Source organism: Drosophila bipectinata, chromosome 2R (assembly GCF_030179905.1).
Source record: "Drosophila bipectinata strain 14024-0381.07 chromosome 2R, DbipHiC1v2, whole genome shotgun sequence".
Taxonomy (NCBI): domain Eukaryota; kingdom Metazoa; phylum Arthropoda; class Insecta; order Diptera; family Drosophilidae; genus Drosophila; species Drosophila bipectinata.
The window spans coordinates 25,017,471-25,035,405 of NC_091737.1; the positions used below are offsets into that span (position 1 = coordinate 25,017,471).

At 41.3% G+C, this 17,935-nt stretch overlaps 2 protein-coding genes across 4 annotated transcripts; both read right to left on the reverse strand.

The window, feature by feature from the left end:
• Positions 1-9,995: 9,995 nt before the first annotated feature.
• On the reverse strand, positions 9,996-11,249 carry LOC108118764 (U-scoloptoxin(19)-Sm1a). 2 transcript variants are annotated; one of them, XM_017231560.3, is made up of 3 exons: positions 10,979-11,249; positions 10,762-10,911; positions 9,996-10,689 (listed from the first exon to the last, which is right to left on the reverse strand). In XM_017231560.3, the coding sequence occupies exons 1-3, from the start codon at positions 11,094-11,096 to the stop codon at positions 10,667-10,669; spliced, it is 291 nt and encodes a 96-aa protein (XP_017087049.2). In that variant the 5' UTR covers positions 11,097-11,249; the 3' UTR covers positions 9,996-10,666. The 2 variants fall into 2 exon arrangements, with proteins under 2 accessions (XP_017087049.2, XP_017087048.2); XM_017231559.3 differs by having other exon boundaries at positions 9,996-10,550; positions 10,979-11,248.
• A 1,630-nt stretch (positions 11,250-12,879) lies between these two features.
• LOC108118747 (uncharacterized) lies at positions 12,880-17,500 on the reverse strand. 2 transcript variants are annotated; one of them, XM_017231540.3, is made up of 3 exons: positions 17,020-17,500; positions 14,344-14,523; positions 12,880-13,515 (listed from the first exon to the last, which is right to left on the reverse strand). In XM_017231540.3, exons 1-3 carry the CDS (start codon positions 17,069-17,071, stop codon positions 13,118-13,120), a joined length of 630 nt encoding a protein of 209 aa, XP_017087029.2. In that variant the 5' UTR covers positions 17,072-17,500; the 3' UTR covers positions 12,880-13,117. The 2 variants fall into 2 exon arrangements, with proteins under 2 accessions (XP_017087029.2, XP_017087028.2); XM_017231539.3 differs by lacking the exon at positions 17,020-17,500 and adding an exon at positions 16,266-16,674.
• Between the last annotated feature and the right edge of the window lie 435 nt (positions 17,501-17,935).

Below are 17,935 nucleotides of genomic sequence, written 5' to 3' on the forward strand. Positions count from 1 at the left end.
AGAAAACAGGCGGCCAAATGGGAATGGGAAGAGGAAGGAACAGGAAGAGGAACCTCTAAACCTAAACCGCACAAGACACCCGATCTGCACATTACAATGAATCCTGCGGCGGCAGTGCAAACAAAACTAACAGTTGTTGCATTGAACAAAGAAGGCCAACTCTCCAGCGTCCCTTGTCTCGAATCACATCCTGATGATGGCTGGACGAACCAGTACCTGATGCCAGGATAATGATGCCCTGCGTTAAGCCAATAACCAAGTGACTTGATGTCTTTTGGGTGTTCTATTGCAATTTGTGATGAAAATGTAGTCCAGATATTGACAGACTGCCAGTCGGTAATCGAGATTCTTGGTTACACCTGTCTTCTGGAGGGTGCCCAGCCACAAATTTAGTTTATTTACTTACCAGTCCTTTGGCCCAAAGGAGTGCATTGGCATTGTCTTGGTTTTGGTCTTGTAACCTATTACCAGGAACCCATTTACATACGTCATCGTCTCCCAGTTTCTGTGGGGAAAGTTGTGGAAAAGCAATTACTTTTCCGTTGAAATTTTTGTTCTTCGTAAACATTTAATTTCCAATTTTAATTTGCTTCAATGCATTGCCACATACAGAGAGCCGAGTAGCACGGGGCAGGGTGGTCTGAGCCAATATCGCATCGGGGGACTGCTAGCTGAGGTCCTGCTGCAGCAAAGGACATGCCCGTCCCAGCCCGTCCTGGCCCGACCCGGCCTCATGTGCCTGGTGTGCTCCGTTTCTCATTTACATTAAATAAATATTGTACAATTGTATTGAGCAGCTGGCAAAGGTGAGTCCCAGTCCAATGAAATGAGCTCCAATTTCGGCCGTTTGCCAACTTCATCTTACGGAATGCTACGGCTTTGGCTTTTCTTCCCACTCCCAGCTGCCACTGCCAATCCAACTCTCCCCCGTTCCGCAAGTGTAAATATTCCCAGAAAATAAAAGAATTCAAGCTGCTTGCTCCCCACGACAAAAAAAAAATGCAAAGAATGAAAGAAATGTTTGAATATTTTCGATGAATAAAATTGAAATTGAAACGTTTTGCTGGTTTCCGTTTATGGAAAATGCATGTTGCACGTGGCCCGTTCTGTATGCAAATTTTGCAAAGCAATATTGCAATTTGGTAGCAATCAAAATAGCCCAATATAACCCATCCTCCCCCTCACTGGAGCCTGTCAGTGGACCAGCCGTTGTTCTCAGAACTGGTTGTATATTTTTCAGCAGTGATAGATTTTAATACCCTTGCAACGAGTACATAATTTTGGTCAAACGCAGTGAAGGAGATATCTCCGACCCTATAAAGCTAATATATTCTAAAAGCTATAAATTCTTGATCAGGATAACCTCCAGTTGATATAAGCATCTCCGTCTGCGAATGGACAAAGAATCTAAAAAATATTTCGTCTCAGGATTTTGATGCAGAATGGTGGAAAATCGATCCACAAATCGTTAAAGGTATTCCGCTTGAGAATCGGATGATAATTGGGAAAGATATGGCCATCGCTGTGGACCCTAATAGGGGAAAACCCCATTTTCAAGGGACCCCTAGCAAAAAATGGACAAAAAATCTCAAAAATATTTCGTCTCAGGATTTTGATGCAGAATGGTGGGAAATCGATCCACAAATCGTTTAAGGTACTCCCGTTGAGAATCGGATGTGAATTGGGGAAGATAAAGCCATCACTGTGGACCATAATAGGGGAAACCCCCATTTTCAAGGGACCCCATAGCGAAAAATGGACAAAAAATCTAAAAAATATTTCGTCTCAGGATTTTGATGCAGAATGGTGGGAAATCGATCCACAAATCGTTTAAGGTACTCCGCTTGAGAATCGGATGAGAATTGGGAAAGATATGGCCATCACTGTGGACTCTATAGGGGAAAACCCCATTTTCAAGGGACCCCATAGCGAAAAATGAACAAAAAATCTAAAAAATATTTCGTCTCAGGATTTTGATGCAGAATGGTGGAGAATCGATCCAGAAATCGTTTAAGGTACTCCGCTTGAGAATCGGATGAGAATCGGGAAAGATATGGCCATCACTGTGGACCCTATAGAGAAAAACCCCATTTTCAAGGGACCCCTAGCAAAAAATGGACAAAAAATCTCAAAAATATTTCGTCTCAGGATTTTGATGCAGAATGGTGGGAAATCGATCCACAAATCGTTTAAGGTACTCCCGTTGAGAATCGGATGTGAATTGGGGAAGATAAAGCCATCACTGTGGACCATAATAGGGGAAACCCCCATTTTCAAGGGACCCCATAGCGAAAAATGGACAAAAAATCTAAAAAATATTTCGTCTCAGGATTTTGATGCAGAATGGTAGAAAATCGATCCACAAATCGTTAAAGGTATTCCGCTTGAGAATCGGATGATAATTGGGAAAGATATGGCCATCGCTGTGGACCCTAATAGGGGAAAACCCCATTTTCAAGGGACCCCTAGCAAAAAATGGACAAAAAATCTCAAAAATATTTCGTCTCAGGATTTTGATGCAGAATGGTGGAGAATCGATCCAGAAATCGTTTAAGGTACTCCGCTTGAGAATCGGATGAGAATTGGGAAAGATATGGCCATCACTGTGGACCCTATAGGGGAAAACCCCATTTTCAAGGGACCCCTAGCAAAAAATGGACAAAAAATCTAAAAAATATTTCGACTCAGGATTTTGATGCAGAATGGTGGAGAATCGATCCAGAAATCGTTTAAGGTACTCCGCTTGAGAATCGGATGAGAATTGGGAAAGATATGGCCATCACTATGGACCCTATAGGGGAAAACCCCATTTTCAAGGGACCCCATAGCGAAAATGAACAAAAAATCTCAAAAATATTTCGTCTCAGGATTTTGATGCAGAATGGTGGGAAATCGATCCAGAAATCGTTTAAGGTACTCCGCTTGAGAATCGGATGAGAATCGGGAAAGATATGGCCATCACTGTGGACCCTATAGGGAAAAACCCCATTTTCAAGGGACAACATAGCGAAAAATGAACAAAAAATCTCAAAAATATTTCGTCTCAGGATTTTGATGCAGAATGGTGGGAAATCGATCCACAAATCGTTTAAGGTACTCCCCTTGAGAATCGGATGTGAATTGGGGAAGATAAAGCCATCACTGTGGACCATAATAGGGGAAAACCCCATTTTCAAGGGACCCCATAGCGAAAATGGACAAAAAATCTAAAAAATATTTTGTCTCAGGATTTTGATGCAGAATGGTGGAGAATCGATCCAGAAATCGTTTAAGGTACTCCGCTTGAGAATCGGATGAGAATTGGGAAAGATATGGCCATCACTGTGGACCCTATAGGGGAAGACCTCATTTTCAAGGGACTCCATAGCGAAAAATGGACAAAAAATCTAAAAAATATGTTGTCTCAGGATTTTGATGCAGAATGGTATAGAATCGATCCAGAAATCGTTTAAGGTACTACGCTTGAGAATCGGATGTGAATTGGGGAAGATAAAGCCATCACTGTGGACCATAATAGGGGAAAACCCCATTTTCAAGGGACCCCATAGCGAAAATGGACAAAAAATCTAAAAAATATTTTGTCTCAGGATTTTGATGCAGAATGGTGGAAAATCGATCCACAAATCGTTAAAGGTATTGCGCTTGAGAGTCGGATGATAATTGGGAAAGATATGGCCATCACTGTGGGCCATATGGGGGGACTATATGTTCAGCTGCCATGAACAATCAGAAAAGGTATTTGGTAAAAATAGGTCTTTTTTTTAAATGTTGTATTCTAATAAATTGGTTTTACAATAAAATCCTAAGAAGGATATGTGATATTTACGATAAATTTACGTCAATTTTAAACGTAAGGGTATAAAATCTTCAGCTCCGCTTTCGTTTTTTGTTTTTCCTTAAAAATTAAAAATTTGCATAAAGTTTTCTATGAAATTAATTTTTTGCCATGTTTTTTCAGTTGTCCTCTGATAGGAGACACACACAGAGACACGGACACACACACACACAAAGACACAAATGTCATCCTTTTTAATGGCTCAATGGAGTCCTGATCCAATGACTTGTGATGTGCAAATGTTATCCTGGCACTGCGGCAGTCTCTATCCATCTGTCTGTCTCCGCTTCGCATGTGTGTTTATAATTTACTTTGCTTTCTGACAAAAGGATTTTAAAACAATTATTTTAATGTTTTTCCCACACATCCTGCATACATCGGTGCTGCATATCCTGCCCACACACACAGACGCAGAGAAACAGACATTACGTTAAATTGAGTTTGTTTCGCACTCGCACTCGCAAAATGTTAAAATGTTCAAATGACTTTTGTCAATTTTTGGCTTTTAAATTAAATTTTTCTCTTCATTTAACATTTGCCCGTGCCGTCATTTGAGCAAAATCGAAAACTTTATTTAATCAAACACAAAAACACTCATACTCACACACAAAACCCCAAAACACAAATGCAAATCCCACAAAAATGCAATGTAAATAAATTCCAAAAGGAAAAACATACATACCATAACATAGATGAAATGAATTTGCCGGAATGTTGGCTGTTTTTGTTTCGAATTTTGCTATTGTTATTTCAAAAATTATCCCCAGTTATGTAAATGCAAATTTTTCTACAATTATTTAGATTAGATTGCAAGTCAAACCGATAAATGCCCAATTACCAAGAAATTGTTTGATTGCCTTTAACAAAGTGCAAATTTCGATAGAGTTCTTAAAGCCCGAGACAATGATAAATTACACCGCTAATTATGGCAAGTGCAACTTTTTGGTCAATTTGTCTATTCCAATCGTTATCGCCCGACACATCCTTAAGAAATCCTGACTCCTGGCGACGGAGCCGCGGCTTCAACTTTCAAACAATAATAAGATGCGGCAAAAGTAAGCAAGTCATTAACATATCGCACCAATGAAAATGCAAATGCAACACAAATTATCCAGCCAGCCGGATGGCAGACTTCGTCCTTTGGTCCTGCGGAGGAATTTCCTTGGCTGACCGCTGGTCCGGTGGCTCATTAAAATGCGCTGCCATCTTGCGAAAGTGAAAAATTGCCAAGCCAAAGAAAAAGTTGAGAAAAAAAGAGCGTGGGGCGGGGCCCCGGGACAGGACTAGGTAAGAAGAAAGTCCATAATGTCGAAATTTCACTTGGACAATAACGAAGTTTGTATATTCTATGGCCCTCGAAAAATAGTTAATAGAGGATTACGATTAAGAAGCTCTATTTTATAGAATATAGGTTAGTATATATCCTATAATTGAATCCATGAAGAAGTAATCTTTAAGGACAAATTTCAGTAATTTATTCAGAACTATTTAAAGAAATAACTAACAGACCCCTTCTTTGAAGAGCACAGATTAGAAGGAAAGCCAAGAACTTTTGTGGTCAACACAGTTAGGAGGAAAAACTCGGGTATTTCACCTGACATTGCGCTCCTTATTGTGGCCATTTTGGTCATATCTTTACGCATTGTTAGCACTTCATAAACCAAATCTCATGAATATTATAGAGTTTTATCTTCCACTTGATTGCGAAAGCCAGCCAGTTGTTCTATTTCCCTCCCGAACACGCCAGCCATTGTCCGCGACTTGGCTCCGGGTTATGGCAGCTGTGTCCTGAAATCATGGATAGTGACGGCTCGTCCTGACGAGCAGTGCAGTCATGTGCAGGAATTAATTTTGCGATTACGCGTAATTACAGCCCGGAAAAAAGTCAACAAAGAAGGACGCAGGAGAGGCGAAACTTAATTGCGAGTAAGTGTTGCTTAATACTCATTATCTGCACTCGCGCCTCCTCGTGGTCCCCTCCTGGTTTTCGAGGGTCGTGGGCGGTATGGGGGCGTGTCAGCGGCACTGCCGAAACTTAATTGTTAGCTTGCCGAAACTTTTCGACGCGATATTTAACCCTTTACTTTTTGTTGCTAATTAAAAAACTTTTTGACGGAAGAAAGCAAAAAAATGAAAAGCGAAAAATGAAAAATGGAAAACCGAAAAAGCGACATAGATATACATCTCTATGTATGACTATAGACGGGGGGATAGCCCCCGCGCTGGATGTTTACACAAAAGCAATCATACGCCACGTTGTACGCGCCCGAGCAGTATCGTCACTGTCAACAATATGACATCAAGGAGGGAATTTGGCGCGATGGCTGCTCCCCGAAAAGCAAAGAGATCCCCTGCGCCTTGCGTCCTGAGTCCTGACTCCTGTCCTGCCTTCTGACGTTGCGTTGAAGTTTCATTAATTAGATAAAACTTTCTGCCACTTCCCCTCTACATTGTTAATGACGCCAGCGAACGAGCTGCAAATTATTTGCACACAACAAAAGTCAGAAAGTTGCACGACTCCAAGACTCGGAAGAGTCCAAAAGGAAGAGTGTTTGAGTGTGGTTTCCCAAGGATGTGTGATATGGTGAAGTATTTCTTAATATTAATGTGGATATCTACTATAGAAGGAATGTAATTTCGGAGAAAAGAATACTTCAACCACCTGAGGGCAAAGGGCTGCCGAAAAAAATGGGAAAATTAGGTTTCAATTAGAAAGATATAAGTTGGCCAGGGATGATTGCAGGCCTTGAACAAATATCCGAAAATAAAAAATAATTAACCCCCTCTAGACCCGGGGCTGATCAAGGAGCAAGGTGGTAAGTAAAGAAAAACAGGAAGCACTGCACCAAGAAGCGCCAATCAAATTAGAAAAAAAGGGACCTCATCAAGAATCCCCGGAAAAGGATTGCCTGCTAGAATGGTAGTCTGTTGTCAGGGAAAAGGATATAAAAAGACATGGCAGAAATCATGGGATATGCGGAAGATGAATTTTTAATTTGTTGCTGTTGCTTCCCGTTTTAATTGTTGTTGACAGACTGAGTGACTGACAGCGTAATTTACAATCCTTTTTCTTTTTGCCCCGCTTAGAAACATCCAACCATGCCCCATCCCAGCCATCCTGCCACACCGGGAGTGATGGAAATTTTAATTAAAGAAATTGCGGTTAATCCCGTTAGGAGTACAAAACAAAAAAAACCGGGGTATATACGCCTTGCGGGTCAGTACGTTGGTGTGGCTACAATACAACCAAAAATTTGCGTCTAATTTTGTGGCAACTCTTTGGCGTCTTACATGGAATAAGAGGTCTCCCACCTGACAGCCTCCGACATCAAAAAGGAGGAACGACATCTTCCGGAAAACCTTTGCCTCATCGGGTTGAGGAAAAACATTTTCATTTTCACTTTCACTTACTCGCTTCTAATGATATTACTCGAAATAAAAGGGGTGGTGGTTCAGGTAAGTGTGCCAGATGGTGTTCACCCCTCCCGGACTCTGTTTGTGTCAAAGGATTTTGTGTAATTTTATTTCCTGCCATTTGCACATCAATTTGCATCCAAATTCAAATTCATAAGATGGTCGAGAGCCACACGAGAAGCAAATAAGAATATTTCCAAAATATGCTTAATCCTTAACACAAGTCTGGTCTATATTTTTAGAACGAAATGTTTTCGAAGGGGTACAGGGGAACGAGATTGCTTGTTGACACTGTGCGGGCCATTAAATCGGGCTTAACTAACCCAAATATTTGGCAGCAAACAAAACACTGCCCGACCTGTTGATCCTCACAAAAAACTGGGGGAAAAAAAGCTAAGCAAAATAATTTATGACTAAAAATCCAGCTAAAATCACAGTGCCAATTAGTGCTTGAAGCCATCAAAAATATATGGTATTATTTCAGACATACATATTTAATGATGAATGGCATAATTTGACATTATTCAGAGGCACTCGACTTGAAGTTGCCCTACAATTTATGGGGCGGGCCAATAAAGAGTCTCGACGCAAAGAAATTGACTTAAAAAGCCATTTTGCTGGAAAAATGAGAGAATGGAAAAGGGGTGGGAAAAAAGGATTAATTGCATGAGAAGCTGCACCGTCTCCTGCCACTCCCGACAACATGACGTGCACGCGGCCATGAAGTGAATATCCTGGCCTTACCATAAGCCATTGACTTGCCACATCCTCTTGGCCAGGACGAGGCCCAGGCTCCACCACAGTCCCAGCTTCAGTCGTCAGGACGACGATGGCATGTGTGCTCTGGCGGATCCGTATTTTTTAATAGTGTTCCGTGTGCCTCTTGGCGTTAATTTATGCCACAAAATCATTTTCTTTTATACCCTCCACACTCTCCAGCCACATGCGAAAAAAACAAGAATTAAAAAAAGTGCAAAATATAAAAAAAAAGTGACGGGGGATGAAGGCGGAGTGGAGATGCAAATTGCGTTGCACCGTCCCCGGGCCATGAGACGCAAAGGCAGCTTTATGTCAAGTGAAAAATGAGTGCGAACTATGACATGAAATATGAAATACGAGCATATCCCGAAGAGCCTTCTGCGCCACAAAAAGTTTTATTAGTTTCTCTGTGGTGCGAATGCCAGGCAAATAAACGCAAAAATTCGGATTAGCTTTTAGAGGGCGTATCAGTGTCTACATATATTGTAAGTACATGTGTGTTTCAGTCTCTCGCAATAACGAAATCGAAAACGTAAACAAAACGCGCAAAAAAAAACACACTGAAAAACCCCATATATATAAATAATTTATAATGTGACAGACCCGATGATGATGAGCTTCCCCGATAAGCACGAACTGCTTTTATGTATGTGCGGTAAGTACCTAAAAAAATTAAAATACTTAACAAAACACAGAAAATATTATGGCAATTTCGAACTTCGTCCAATCTCGGCTTGCCACCAATTTTTTATACTTTTGTTGTCTAGTTTCTTTGGGCTTGGGTTCGGGTTCGAGTTCGGGTTCAATCGCGAATGATTTCCAGGGATTACTGCATAGCTTATGCAATCTAAGACGCAGTAAAGTGTGCTTTCTATTCAATTGCCTATTAATATAGTACACTAAAGCGGGAACTGCACACGTCAAGATGTTACATAGTTCCCAAGACTTAATTTTATATAGACCGAGCAGTGTCCAGACAGCCGGAGACCTTGTAGTTTTCACTGTCACTGGCATTGGCGGGTTAAATGAATTGGGCCTGGTAATTGCCATGTGGCACTGACACTGAATTCTCTAAAGCGAGAGTGTGCAGCGAGAGTGATGCAATTCACTCACCAGAAGGTCACAAATTGTATCTTTAAGATACTTCCCGTTCTCGTTGATTGCCACTTGTAATGCACAGAAAAGCACCTGCTCTTCAGAGTTCTTAGATTCCCCAAGCTAACCAGAGTGGACCACATTACTCCAGAACTGGTCCCATCTGCTGGAGGAATCTACCATACTCAAGCAGTCCATTGAATACTTATAGACACATGTTGGCGCCTCAATGCCGCCTTGCATACGGATTCATTCAACTCAAGAGCACTGGCCAAAACGAACTAAACTGAAGTGACCCCGCCGACCACAGCCAAGAGCCTATAACTATAAATAACTGAATGGAATAGGCGCTCAAACATTAGCAATGAAATCATGCATAACCGAAAGATATAAACATTAAATGTGTATCAGCATAGCGTAGAGTACAGAAAAACAAACCCCATGCCCGGCACATGGACGAGGCGGGAGATCGTGTCGGATCCAACAGATATATCTTTGCGCCTCGCGCAAGGTCGTTTATTTTCGCTGTTAGAACTGTTTTTGGAACCCAATGTATGTTTTAATCAAATATTCAACCAAAAATATAGACATATTCTGTTGTGTCCAAAGACGAATTAAATGTTTTTTGTTTTTGTGGCATCTGAACTTGACATTGAATCTGGTTGGCGATAAGCTTTGCTTTTAGCCTCCATCTTATGATCTCACGCTTTGTTTTTTCCCGCCGTCTCCCCAGACTGGGAAGTCATACTCCCCTTCTTGTGGTCACACAACTGTACTTGGGGGCACGTGACGGCATAACTCCGGCCGATAAGACGACTTAGACTCGCTTCCCAGCTGTCAGCTGACCCGAACCAATACTTACATCATCCTCCGATTTGACTCGAAACTCGAATTAGTTTTGGAAAATATTTACAATGCATTTATTGGAAGCAGACAAATATTTCACTCGGGGGATTATTGTGGATGGGGGGAGGGGGACTCTTAACATGTCGCACAAAGGTATTCGTACAATATAATTAATATACAGTATATAGTTAAATAAATACATGTTAATGTACGGTGTATGTATATAAGTGAGGATGTTTAGATAGAGAACAGAAACAATGTATCAATACCAGTTTAATCTTTGAATTTTTTAAATAAACTTTTCAAGCGAATTTTTGATGACTAATCATCCTATAAATAATTTGAAATTAAATAAAGACTTGCTCTTTAAAAAAAACTACAAACTTCAAAATATTATGATACTGACATTTATGGGATCCTCTATCTGGTTGCTTGGATGTTTCGTGTATTGGGTTGTGGATGTGAGAATGTGTGTATTACTAAATCAGGACACAGCAGACTTGGCCATTTTCGCAATCGTTACCAGGTCGTAGGAGCCTATGGTGGCATCGGTCCATGCACTCTCCAAAGTGCTGCGCGCAGGGCGCTGGTCTAACCGGCACTGCAACGGCAACGGGAGGATGACATTTGGCGGTTTCGTGGACGTGGTGGTGGGACAGACAAAAATGGATGTGGGATTCAGGTTATTAAAGTTAATTCAATTACAAAAGATACCAATTACAAAGAGGGATTTTTTCGAGCTGATGGCAGTATGGTATTGGGTTATTTGTATGCGGACTTTAGGCAGGACATCTTTCAATCAAAATACTCACGTTCGTAGCAGCACTCCACGCCGTGGGCGGAGCTTGAGGGACACAGACCCTTGTTGGTGGTCGGCTCCACACAATCGCTCGACGCCACACACAGTCCGCCCACCAGCACACACTGTCGATCGTTGGGATACACGCGCACACCCTGCAGCACTGCGGTTTCAAAGGGTAATTAGCAACAAGTCCGTTTGATCACAGTCCGAAGAATTGGCACACTTACTGTACACATCGGGGTCATCCACAATGTTTGTGTCAATGTCCGCGGCGGCCAAGTTCAGCATAGTTGTTGCGGTGGCCACCAGCAGGCAGCCCAGCAGCAGGCTCTTCCTCAGCGACATTTTCGGCTCTTTGTACGTGGCGTATACTTGATATTCGTTACTTCGCTGCGATGCGCTTTTTGTTGGTTTCAGGCACTTTTCAGGTTTGTTCTTCGATCACTAGTCACTAGTGGATTACTTCCGTTCGATGGCGCTGGTTACGATGAACTGATCCCCAGCCGATGTATTTCAACGAAAAAATACTATTCCGCTGAGAGAAAAACGCTGCACCATGGGGCCAATGAACATATTGTCTGGACAAAACCACTTTTTTTAAAAGTCGGTTTTTTTCATATCATTTCTATTATAATTTTTTAGTTATTTTTTTTTAAATAATAAAAACTAACTAATTAAAATCCCAAAGTACAATACATAGGGTTGGATCGGATATTTATGGTCACAAATCGAGAAGGTTATAAGCTATTCAAAACCCATAGTGCGAGCCCCATGGGCCCCATAGTCCGATGTTTGAGAGAGGGAAAGAGAAAGCGTTTTGCACAACCGCCAGGCCACACACGCACACACTTTAACAGAGAGAGGCCACTAGCGCGGTATAGAGGAAGCTTGAGAAACGGATTGTGGGGAGTTTCGTGGTGGAGAGTGGGGTCCTCTAGGAAGCTAAGATCAATTGAAGAGCGTGAGAGTTAGAAAATTGGCCAATTCTGAGTCAGAATTTCTGAGTTTGGCTTCATTTGACACACAGAGAACAACAGGAAGTAACTCTTCCATGAAGCTCAAATAGTTTACAAAAAAATATAGTTAAGATTTAAATGTTAAATTTGAATGAACATATCTGTAGGTTTTTTACAAGCTTTTTTTGGAGTTTTTAAACATTTAGTTTCTTATTGCTAAAAACATTGATAAAAACATAAAAAAACAAATCAATTAAACCTAATTGGATATCTTGTGACATGATTAAAATTTTCTGCGTGTAGCCAAGATCACTTAATGAATGGGACGCCACCAGCACCAATCAGCGATCATCACCCAAAAGAACAACATCAACGGCCCCAAGAACAAAACAACAAAAACAACCAGAGAACGAATAACGAGATGGTTTGCATTTAATAAACCGCATTGAGCGGGGCCTAACGTGATTTTTCTGCAATCCGATCTGGTTTTGGCAGACAAACACTTCCCATTCCCTTCCCTTCTTATCGGCGTTGTTTGTGTAATTTTCCAAAACAATTTGTATGAAATACGAGTTTGTGTGTGAAAAATAAACAAAATATACATATTACGCATACGCCGCAATGCCCCAGAAACAATGTTTTTTTGGAAGCCCGCTGCCAGATGTGTTGCCTTCATCGGATCTAAACAACAGAAGCTAGAATGGAAATTAAGTGGAAACGATCCAATGAATGAACTAAATGCCTGACCTTCGATTGTTTATTTTATCAATATTTTTATCATGATTCCGAGATGCACCCAGGTAGATAAATAACCCCTTAACTCATTGACCTTTTTAACAAGGTTTCATGGAGTGGGATTAATCAGAATCTGTCTCCGGATCCCCTGATAACGTAATATTTACCTTTTAAATTCAAGTGGCAGCCCCACAACAGAAAAATCCCCTGAACTCTGCTGTTATCAGTTGAGACGTGAAAGCTCTGTGTCAGGTTTTTTTTTGTAAAAAGCTTTGTCTGGACGGTTCAGATACAAGATACAGCTTTGGGGCGCAAAGTTACCAGATTGTTCCACCAAATTGAATGGTTCAATCAATTACGAAGCTAAGCAGTGCGAAACCCCATTTCTTAAAAAACAGAAAGTCCCCATCCCAATGAGTCACTTTTCAAACTCGTGCTTATACATTTTTTCAATTTTATATTTATTACATTAGTTAGTTATTCATCTAATTTCAGTTGAACTGGCATTTGAATGCATATGCACAAACAGATATCTTTCATTGTCAGTCTTTTTTCAGGGTAATCCTACACGGCAACAATTACTTGGCTAACTGCCGTAAAACAGCAAATATCACAGAGATGGGTGGTTGGCAAAACTCAGGTCGCCACTCAATGGCGTAACCTGCTGCTTATCGGTTAGTTGGCCGACTTTTGCAGTTCATTAACTGTAATTACACTACAGGTAACTGCCGGTGCCGGTGGCGGCGGCGGTGTGGCAGGCGGGGCACTAAGTTCACCGCCCTTGCTGTTGAATGGTATAACAAACACGCTCGTCTTGGCCGCATGCTGCCTTTTGATCACGGTATCATAGCTGGGCGGTGCGAATTCACTGTACGACGGCGAGGGGGTGGGCGGTGCCCTCAATCCCTCCGTGGACTGTCCTCCAGCGGGACGACGACGCATGTCACGGCATCGGCGGTCCGAGCAGGCCATTAACATGAAGAAGGCAGCCAGGGCCAGGAAGGTGGCCACATACCACACAATGGTGATCACATCCATAGCTGTCTGGGATAGATCGTTGGATTCGACAACGGCTAAAATGAAAAAGAATTCGTTAATAAAATTCAAAGTCTAAACCGCAGATGGACCATTTCGCAACCATGTGAAAAAAATAATAAGAAAGTCAAAACCCCATACAATTATAAATAAAAATTGCATAAAAATAAAATAAATTTAATAGAAAAGTAACACCGATTTCTAAGTACTCCCTAATACATTCTGGTTATCATCTACTCGAACTGTTGATTGCTGTTTGTGCTTCTAGTCACGAATTAGGGGTCTGGGTCCAATAAAATTTATGACGAAACTGCTGGAATCGCATAACTGTCTCGTCATCGAACTACGCTAATGGCCAAATGGGAAATTCGATCGGGTCCCTAACCAAAGTTGAAAGCCCGCCAATTAAACAGAAATGTTGTTTTGATTGCTGGCTCTAAGGGTTACTGGTATAATAGAGATATTACCAGTTATGAAACCAAGATCAGCAAAGGCTTCTTGAACCTTCTTAGGAATGTTTACATGAGATGCTGTGTAAACAGATCTTTTCATTTAACTTCTATAAGCTTCTAGAGTTACCTTTGTACTTGGAAAGCACTACCAGATTTACATAGTTACCCGAAGTATCTAAGCTGATCGAATTTGAATGTGATAAGATAGGTTAAGTGTCACTAATGGATATAAACAAAAGTTTATCAGTCTTTATCAGTTCAAATTAGTTTTAGACGGATAATAGAGGTTAACATACGTTGCCAATTTTAATTCCACAGGAAATGTAGTAACAAATAATATATTTTTTGAAGACACATTTTCATATTAGGTCGGATAATGGTTAACGAATCCTCTTAGTTTGAAAGGACACTTACTGTTCTTGTAGACAATTATCCGTGTGTTGTTCGTGATGGTTTCGGGAAAAAGGTCCGCCTCCGAAGTACCGTTTGAGGACGTGAGGTTGTGGGGCTGCAGGCGGGACGACTCGTTGAGGAAGTTCTCCAGGCTGAAGAGATAGGACTGACCGTGTACGCTGCACGAGCAGGCGATGAGCACTGAAATGGAATGAAATGCCCACACCGAACCAAACCAAACCGCATCGAATCGAATCGGTATGGAATGGAAGGGAACGGAGCGGATGGGAGGTATTAGTGGCGATATCTGGAAATCAAGACGGAGCGGTGAGCTCACTGAAAGCGATCCTAGATAGCTTATCTCGCCGCCATGCGACGGCATAGATTTTCTTTCTGAATTTCAGGTGGGAGAATGCTAGGCATAGTACCATCATTATAACAGCTCCAATCTGGGCTGATAAGACGATCTAAAAATAGACACTTCTAGAGAGGCGTTCCCCCCATAAATGAATCGTTAATTAAGCAGGTCCAATCTAGTGGTTAGCTTTACGACCACTCCGCCACTTGACGATAAGAGTCCCCACCGCCGACTCAGTGTCTGAGGTGGTTTTTGGGATATTTCCCCGCTCACATATGGATAGATAGTACCTCTAGCCGGTAGGGCTTAGTGGGGTAGGTGCTTAGCCATAGATTGTTTACCATTCCAACCCAGCAGCGACTTGGAAAATATTTTTCGCCATCAAAACACAAACACCATAAACCCAGTTAAGCTGCCGCCAATAAAATGTTGCGTTTTCTTTATCTTTTTCAAAAAGAATAACACCATTCGATGACAAGACAGCGTTCTGCACACTTCTTTCGCGGTGGCCATATTTAACTAAGGAAGGTGGTGTAGGCCTCCTATTTTTTTCTTACCAACCATCCACGTTTATTGGTTGGGTGCGGAGTCATAACAGCACACGGCACACAATCATTATTCAGAAAATTGTATCTTTACAATGTCTGTCAATAATTACTTGATTGCCGCTCTTTTCGCCTATCAATTTCACCACAAAACTGATGAAATTTCGGTCCCGCAATCAAGCAAATATTGTTGACCTAGGTTGGGGATGAAGCAGCCCGTCATTCCCACAATGACTTATTCTGGGGTCTATCTAGGAAACGTTTTGAAACCGAAATAATCATACGCCCTGTTGTCAAGACAAATCTTTTAAAAATAGATAAATGGCAAAACAAAGTTATTTTCGGTTTAAAACGTTTCCGAAACTTATCAAAACAGCCATTAAACTGGAAAGGGAATCTTTTCTGAGCAGATAGTCATGTGAAAATTCAGGTCCCGAGGCAAATTAGATGAATGGAATCTTTCATCTTATCAAAATATTTTCCATGTTGATAAAAAACAAGTCTCGAGGCAAGCTGACCCAGCATACAAACATTATCTTGTTAGTCCAAAAGGCAAAGATTTATTTGAACCATTACAAGTAGAAACCCCAACAACCCTGCTCCAGTTCTACACGAACTTGATATTTGGCTCCATGTAGAAACTCTTTTAAATAAATTCTAAATATAAATGGGTGTGCTAAGTATGGCTTCAAGAATTTAATGGATATAAATTGGTGGAGTGGGGGTAAGTTATTTATGGAGTGGCAAGTGGGCGCTGATAAGGTGGCAGGAAAGCGCGTGCAAACACCGCGCAACACGCTAAAATGCCAAGCCAGCAGCAAAAACAAAATATTAGCAATTAAATTCTAATTAGCTACTAATGGCCAAACGTGCTGGGTCCAACGTCAGCAGTTCCAGCGGTGCAAGTGGTGGGGTAGGGCCACCTGTGCAAATTAAGCCGATGGTGACGGAATTTCATGGGTACCCGTATCATTATCTCCCCTTTATATGCTCGAGTTAAATGTAAATTCGCATTACAAATAAAAGCGAACTCCGTTTACCTTGAACTGGCTTTCTACTCAAGAAAGTCGATTTTCGGGAATTTCCGTGATTTGAAGCCATTGTTGCCACTTAGCCAGGTAGTGGAGCAGCACCTCACTTAACAACGTCATTAGTCATAAAGACTAGGGGATTGCCGCTGCTTTACTTTTAACCGGTTCCCATATAGGCCGGGAAATTGCGAGCCCCCTTCTTCTAGGAAAGTGACACCCGAAATGAGGACACAGGCTATGCCTGTATGATATTTATTAGACGATCACATGTCACCTAACTGAAGATCTTATCTACCGGGGATTAGCTGATGACGGGCCTCGTAAAGACTTCGTTAACTGGTTTACGATGTCTGAATGATGTCTGAATATGGTCATGACGGCTCAACTTGCTCAAACACTCATTTTGGTTATTATTACCAAGATTTACATTTGGCTGATAACCCATTTGGGAATTACGGGCTTACTGGATAATACAAGCTATACTTGCTCTGGGATTACTTTGCAAAACACCACTTAGTATATTGTAAAGTTCAATTATAGGGGTACGAAAACCAATCAAGCAATCTCTGGTCAATAAATAAATGAAAATGTTAATTAATGGTTTAATTATTTGCAATCAGCGAGGGCTTGTAGAAGTTCGCGTTCACATAATTAGCATATGCTCGTCGGAAACTGGATTTAATGTTTTTTTTCTATATATATTTATATAGCTATTCATATGTATGTTGGCTTGAGAAGGCCTGGCCGGCAGTCCGAGACTCACCTATCATAATTAACAGCATTGTCTGGATCGGAGCTGGTCGCTTGTATTCCATTTTAAAGGTATTCACTTATTTGTTTTTATTTTTATTCACACACTTGTCGGCCTGAATGGCAATCAATAAATTTCCATAAATCGTTCACTTCACTGGGAAATGGCACCGTACACCGGCAATTGACTCGGGCTTGAACTTGGGCTCGGGCTTGGACGGGACCTGGCGGTTCCGGCGGATCGATCTTGCAGCTTCGACTGTGTATCGCAGACTGAACCAGTCGCTTGCTTTGCCCACAACTTTTAGTTGGAGCTGGTCTTGCTGATTCGTTTGATTTTTTTGCTGTGCTTCCTCTGCGTCTTTGTGTGGCCTGGCCCCCCGTGCGTATGAGTCACGCGGTCTGGACGGCTGCTTCCCGCTCTCCGCTTGGCGTGAAAGTAATTCCTACTATTGGTTAGAGCGGCGTATCTAATTGCTGGCCAAAACATCAAACAGAGGTGCGATTGTCGCCACCGCAAGCCCCATGAATGGCTGGAGGCGGGTTTGGCTCTGGATTCTGCGGTTTTTACACAATAATATTAAATACGAGAGCTTTATAAGTTTGTTTTTCTATTTATAGCTTTTTGACATTTACTTGCCCACACTGATATCCTGTTTCTATACAGGATGCTGAAGGAACTGCGCCATTAGGGTCCGTTATTATTAATCAATTGGAAAATATTTATGTGAAATATTCTATTGACTTGTTAAAATTATCACTCCTGAAAATGATCAATTGATAGGACATCCAATACCTTTTTAGGTGATATTTTTGTTGGTGCGTGTTTACGCCTCAAATTTGCAAATATTTTTGTTTATTTTTTACCTTTATAAACTCCATAAAATCGTGCCAGTATATTCGTTTAAATTTAAACTAACGCATACAGC

Bases quoted from the DNA above. Each gene is read 5' to 3' on its own strand.
- LOC108118764 (XM_017231559.3), bottom strand. From the start codon at position 11,096: ATGTCGCTGAGGAAGAGCCTGCTGCTGGGCTGCCTGCTGGTGGCCACC. The intron at 10,912-10,978 runs GTAAGTGTGCCA...TTGAAACCGCAG, and splicing joins GGATGACCCCGATGTGTACA to TGCTGCAGGGTGTGCGCGTG. The intron at 10,551-10,761 runs GTGAGTATTTTG...TTGCCGTTGCAG, and splicing joins CGTGGAGTGCTGCTACGAAC to TGCCGGTTAGACCAGCGCCC.
- LOC108118747 (XM_017231539.3), bottom strand. From the start codon at position 16,326: ATGGCTTCAAATCACGGAAATTCCCGAAAATCGACTTTCTTGAGTAGA. The intron at 14,524-16,265 runs GTAAACGGAGTT...ATTCCATTTCAG, and splicing joins GAGTAGAAAGCCAGTTCAAG to TGCTCATCGCCTGCTCGTGC. The intron at 13,516-14,343 runs GTAAGTGTCCTT...TTTTCATTTTAG, and splicing joins GATAATTGTCTACAAGAACA to CCGTTGTCGAATCCAACGAT.